Source organism: Convolutriloba macropyga, chromosome 6, assembly GCF_964194025.1.
Source record: "Convolutriloba macropyga chromosome 6, txConMacr16.3, whole genome shotgun sequence".
Lineage (NCBI taxonomy): Eukaryota > Metazoa > Xenacoelomorpha > Acoela > Convolutidae > Convolutriloba > Convolutriloba macropyga.
This window is the reverse complement of record NC_134473.1, coordinates 48,825,010-48,831,120: the sequence shown is the minus strand read 5'-3', so window position 1 is coordinate 48,831,120 and position 6,111 is coordinate 48,825,010. Positions and strand designations below refer to the sequence as shown.

The 6,111-nt window shown below is 37.2% G+C and overlaps 1 protein-coding gene across 1 annotated transcript; it reads right to left on the bottom strand.

Moving 5' to 3' along the window:
* Positions 1-4,844: 4,844 nt before the first annotated feature.
* LOC142341334 (uncharacterized) lies at positions 4,845-5,705 on the bottom strand. The gene has a single exon (XM_075392260.1). The coding sequence runs from the start codon at positions 5,703-5,705 to the stop codon at positions 4,845-4,847; it is 861 nt and encodes a 286-aa protein (XP_075248375.1).
* Positions 5,706-6,111: the final 406 nt, after the last annotated feature.

Here is a 6,111-nt window from a genome sequence, read left to right as displayed (position 1 = left end):
GGCCACAGGAAAGTGAGTGAAAATAAACCACAGGAAAGTGAGTGAAAAGAAGAAGAAGAAGAAGAAGAAGAAGAAGAAGAAGAAGGAGAAGAAGAAGAAGAAGAAGAAGAAGAAGAAGAAGAAGAAGAAGAAGAAGAAGAAGAAGAAGAAGAGGAAGAAGAAGAATTAAGTTCTCTCGAGTTTTATTTTTACAGCAATACAAGTATCAGCTAGAACACGGAGAGAGGACAGAGAGAGGTCTCGAAATTGTGGCACGTTACAAAAATTTTCGAAATTCCAAATTTTCAATAGAGAATTTTGAAAAGTTGGTTTTGACTTGGGAATGAACTGGCAAGTGTTACCCAAGTCTTGGAAAAACTTGCCAGACTTGTAAGACTTGTATTGAGACTTGTCCATTACTGAATAATGGGACAGACTTGCATTTGGACTTGCCTAGTACTGTTTTGGACTTGGATTTCCCCGGTCGAGGTTTTTTGGTCATTTTTGGTAAGAAATGCGGCGAATGCGTTGAATTTTTGTAAGAAACGCGGTGATCAGGGTGAATGCGGTGAAACAATTCAACGCATTTCACCGCATTTCTTTACAAAGTTCAACGCCATATTAACCGCAGCTCTTATAAAAGTTTACCGCATCGAATTTGTGGCAAATTAATTTAAAAATTGCGGTGAAAAAAAATAATTCACCCCATTTGCCCTCATTTCTCACAAAAATTAATCGCGAAATTATCCGCATTTCTTACAAAAATTCACCGCATCAAGTTTTGTGACAATTTAAAGTAAGAAACACGGTGAAAAAAATAATTCAACTCATTTTACTGCATTTCCCATAAAAATTTACCGCATTTCTTACAAAAAAATTACCACTTTTGTTTTCCAAAACGTTTATTGAATCTGGTTTAAATTCACAGTTCAAGCTTCCTAGAGGTAACTGACAGATAGAGCAAAGGAATAAGAAGTTGTAGACATTAAGTAGCTAAGAGGTTCGAACCCTCTGCGTAAGTTTGATTTTTGTAAGAATTCTGTTGAAGGCAGTGAAAATAAGTAACTCACCGCAATTCACCGCAAAAATATGTAAGAAATAGGCGGTGAAAGTTATTTATTTTTTCGCGCGTTTCTTACCGCCAAACTTCGACCCGGTTTGTTACGGGAACAATTTTGCAACACTTTTTTGGGTATAAAAGAGATTCGTTAAATGGCTACGTCTACATAAAGAGATCATCATGAAGTCACAAAAACGTTCTGTTTTGATATTTATTTCACAAGCAAAATCATGGAGGAGAAGTCTGGTACATTTGTATGCTTTTCTGCGTATTAAATCACCATTCGTTGCGTCTGTCGTTTATCACTAAAATTGGTTAACAAAACATAAAACAACCCGTTTTGTAACATTGTTACATATTTGTTTTCTACTCGTCAATCGTTGTTATCGTTGATTATCTCCCGTTGTGAAAATCGAGATTAAACGAAAAGAGAAGACAATTTTCATTTGTTTGTTTCGCTAAAGGGATTTTTTCTGAAGTAAATAAATTCACCCGTTTCTCGGCGCTGCCAATATTTGTGCTCTAAAATTCTAAGATTTGCGCTCCATTTTTTTTCTGCATTTCTGCATCCAATATTTCAGCTTGTGTTATTTTCTTTTAAACGCTCAAAAAATTTTGATTTAACATTGGTTTCGAAAGCTTAAAAAGTTTCCGGCTCGTTGGCTTAGTTTTTGACTATTTGGTATTCTTTACGGGACAAAATTCTATTTCTTTGCATGGTTTAACTTTGACTTTGTGGTCTTTTTGACTTTGTTGTTGCATTTTTTAAAATCCGGTATCATCATTTCGATTAATTTTTGTCAGCATTAGCGCAGTTTTCATTTTTAAGTGTGAGCGTAAATTGAAAACGATCTTATCAAAATCAGTATCACGTTTTCGTAAATTGAAATCTTTTGGAAAAAACTGATGACTCTTATTTTTAAATTTTGTGTCTTTCAATTTTATCTTTAATTCTTTCCGTTTTTCAGCACGGTTAGTAATTAAATTTTTGGGTTCATGCTGATTGTTTTCCTGCTGCTGAGCTGACTGTTTGATTTAGATAAATGAGTTTTGAGGGGCTAGGAAAAAATTGCTAGGGGAGCCAATTTTTTTCGTGGTTAAATTATAGGGTAGTAAAAAGGGACAACGTAAAAGCCTATTTTCAATGTTCTACAAGAACGCCTAACAATGTACTTTGTATATACTTATCTCAAAATCTAACTGATGAGAAGAAAGTTTTCTCATCAATGGAAAGGCGTTTCAGTAACACGTTCAGTGGAGAATAACGGTTCACTGGTTTAGAAAAATAAGGAAACAGCAAACAGTTTTTACCTCACGGATTTGTTAATCTTTTCTGAAAAAAAAATTTAAAAAGACTAGAAGTTAATTAATATAAATTAGCTGAAACTCCATTTTTTTCAAAAAAAAACTCAAAACTTGTGAAAATAAATTGTTTCAGACATTTTCGCTAAAACATTTAAAATTTAGACTCTTGTTCAAAAAACATTTCTAGAATGCGAAAGCTGGTTCTGCTTCAGCAATCTTCTAGTGGAAGAGAAAAAAGATGGTTGCCAAGATCAAATAAACTTTGCTCATTTTTGTGATCAAATTTCCTCTCATTGAGCAAATTCATTTGAATCACTAAAAATTTCTCTCAATAACAAAAAAAATGGTTCGCTCTATGTTCTTAGAAAATGATAGCCAGAACAAAAGATGTGTGAAAACTTCACCCGATATTTGATTTCCCTGAAAACCTCCCCAAACCATTCAAATCAAAATCAAACAAATTTCGCATTATTTTTTTATAGTTTTTACTTTAACATTCGCTGAAAAGAAATTTAGGAATTTTAATGGGTGATCTCACCAATTCAACCCCTCTTCTAGCAAATTTTGATTTTTCGGCCGGAAATTTTTATGGTCTTCTTGATAAGTTTTCAAGATATTAATCGATGCATTCTCACTTACTGTTGTTGCATCTTTTTTATTGGACTTTCGTTCAACTATATTCAGCGGAATTCAAATAGATATACATGTCACATTGACCGCCTTAAGTATACTCAGGAAATCATTTTTCTTATTTAAATTAATAATGATGATACAAGCGTTTAAGATAAATAAATCAGTTCTCAGTTTTTTAGTTTTTTGTGTGTTGAAATTCGACTGCTTTTCTTTGCTTCCTTTTGTTTTGTCACTTCTTCTCTTAACCATTGAAGGTCTGTTTCAGGCAAAGATGCATAATAGTGCATAGATGTTCTCTAATTAATTTGGCATCAATGATGTATTGATGACATAGCCGGCCCCATTTGCAGGATTGCAAAGAATAGTAAAGTAAGTCCATAAAATTAAAGACAATTCTTGGTTGAAAATGCAAACTTGGTGACCCATCAACAAAGAAACAAGTTTCGAGATAAACGAATAACTGACGTTACGCAAGAAAATCAACTTACGGATTTCAATGAACGTTGTTGCGAAGATAAACGAAGTACGTGAGAATAAGCGGTTAAAAAGCGTAATAAACCGATTAACGCAAAAAAAAAGTAAACATTTCGCAAAACTGCGGGTCCGCAGAAAATTTAAGGTGGAGGTCAAAATATAGATGTCCGAACGCTCTGAGGGGAGTAACAGGTTGCTACGGTGTAGCAATTTTTCTACCCGCGCAGAAAAAGCAGAATTTGAGTACAAATTGTCATGGAAAAATTGTTCTTTTCCTAATACCAGAACTAACAAAGAGGCGAACCTTGTAAATTAGTGTTTGAATCAATGATAAAAATTAGTCAGCTAGAACTTTGTTTATTTTAACAACAGGGCGAATTTTTTCCCCAACTGCAGTTTTTTATTTTAACGGATCTGACAATTTGGTCCGAGCTAGGATATACTTCAATGACTTTGGCCAGTGGCCAAAGACCTCGAGGCGTGAAATCCTCTAAAACCCAAACTAGATCGCCTATTTGTAAATTCGGACAACCTTTAGTCCATTTCGAACGTTTCTGCTTGTTTGGGATATATTCTCTAAGAAATCTGTTCCAGAAGTGTTCGGCCAAGTGTTGTGAAGTTCTCCAAGATTTGAGATTGTAATCTTTCTCTCGGAAAAAACACCAGGTGGAAAATTAACAGTGGGTCTGCCCAAAAGAAAATGGTTTGGTGTTAGGGGAAGTGGATCATTAATGTCACTCGAAGTGTATGTGAGGGGACGAGAGTTCATGTTAGACTCTATGTCGCAAGTGAAGGTAGACAACGTTTCATGTGTTAGTGTTCTTGATCCAATGACCTTGTACAAAGACAATTTGAACACCTGAATTAACCTTTCCCAACTGCCACCAAAATGTGGTGCAAGGGGAGGATTAAACTTCCATTCAATTTCAATATCAAGAATATGGAGTTTTGAGGCAAATTCCTTTGATGCTCTGAGTGCTTCGATACCTTTCTTTAGTTCCGAACAAGAGCTGACAAAAGATTTCCCGTTGTCCGAGAGAAATTTTTTTGGTTTTCCGCGGCGACTAATGAATCTGCGGATGCAATTCATTGTTGAGTCTGTAGACAGGTTTTCTGCTATCTCCAAGTGGACTGCTCTTACCACCAAGCAGGTGAACAGAAGTACGTAGCGTGTAGCGTGTCTGCCGCATTGAGATACGGGGAAAGGACCTATGAAGTCGAGTCCTGTTGTCGCAAAGACAAAGTGGTGCTCACTTGGTAACCCTTGATCAGACATTTGAGCTTGCTGGATTTCCTGTATCATTCGCCGACAAGGAATGCATTGGCGGACTGTCTGCCTAACGACAGCTCGGCATTTCAAAATCCAATAGTATTGCATAAGGAGGCAGCGCGTTTATTCAACTTTTGAGTGAGTGTTAGTAAGGTAAAAAGTCTTGATGAGCAGCTTCAAAATTGGGTTTAGGCCATCCAGAATGATTGGGCGTCGGGCAGTCTCTAAAACCATTGCCTTGGACAATCGACCTTTGGCGCGGAGCTGATCAATATTGTCAACATACGAACAAAGGTCTTTAAAACAACATGATGCTGAAATTTCCTTTACCTTACGCAGAGCAGATATTTCGTCTACAAAATTTTCAGTCTGCGATACCTGGATCAGATAACTGTACGCAAAAGTATGATGAGAGAGAGCCAAATCTTTGCTTCGCTTCTTGCAAAGATCGCGGAAAAAGAAGCAGTACGCAGTCACTCTTATCAACCGATTCCAGTTGCTAAAACGTGTAATATCTATTATACACCCTTCAGTTGACGATTTAGGGGCTTCCAGTGGCTGTATTGAGAATACCAGTGGGTTTTGCTTCAAGAGATCTTGACAAGGCCACTCTTTTTCTTCGGAGCGGAGAAATGATGGTCCACTCAACCAACGAGAAATTGCATTTATCTGTCGAACTTCATAGCCTCTTGAACCGTCATCAGGGGGATTATCAGAAGAAGCGATGTAGCGCCGATTGAGAGATGAAGAGACGTCGAGAATCTTTGCTAGTCTATTGGCAACGAAAATTCGATGCCGCATTTCTGGAGTTCTCAGCCAATGGAGTACAGTTGTACTATCGGACCAGAAAAAGTAATTTCCGATTTCCCAATCTTGCTGTTCTTTGATAAACTGAGCTAATTGCGCGCCATACAATGCCGCTTGCAACTCCAGGTTTGGAATAGTCATCCTCTTGATCGGAGCTACTCTGGCTTTGCCCACCATGAACACTACATCAACTGTTTTATCAACGTACTCAGTTTTTCACTGCTGATAGAGCATACTCTGAAGCGTCCGTGAACGTGTGAAGAGCTGTTGACTGAATTTTCGTGTTTCTACGGAAGAGAACACGTGGAATGCTGAAATTCTGATAAGTTGGAAGTTCGTTCTTGAATTGGAGAAAGTCTGGGAACTGCTGAACGTCCAGAGTTGCGTTCCATTGTGGACCTTTATTCCAAATCGCTTGCAGTATTTTCCTCACTCTGATTGTTAAAGGGTCTATAACACCAAGGGGATCAAAAATTGAAGCGACGAACTTCAAAAGTTTCCTCTGTGTTGTGAATTGATCATTGGGGAACCTTTTGAAAAGCCCTTTGTCAATGATGTACTCGTCCGTGCTCGCGTTCCACGG

What these genes read in the sequence shown, in the direction of transcription:
- LOC142341334 (XM_075392260.1), bottom strand. Translation starts at nt 5,705, where the DNA reads ATGGTGGGCAAAGCCAGAGTAGCTCCGATCAAGAGGATGACTATTCCA.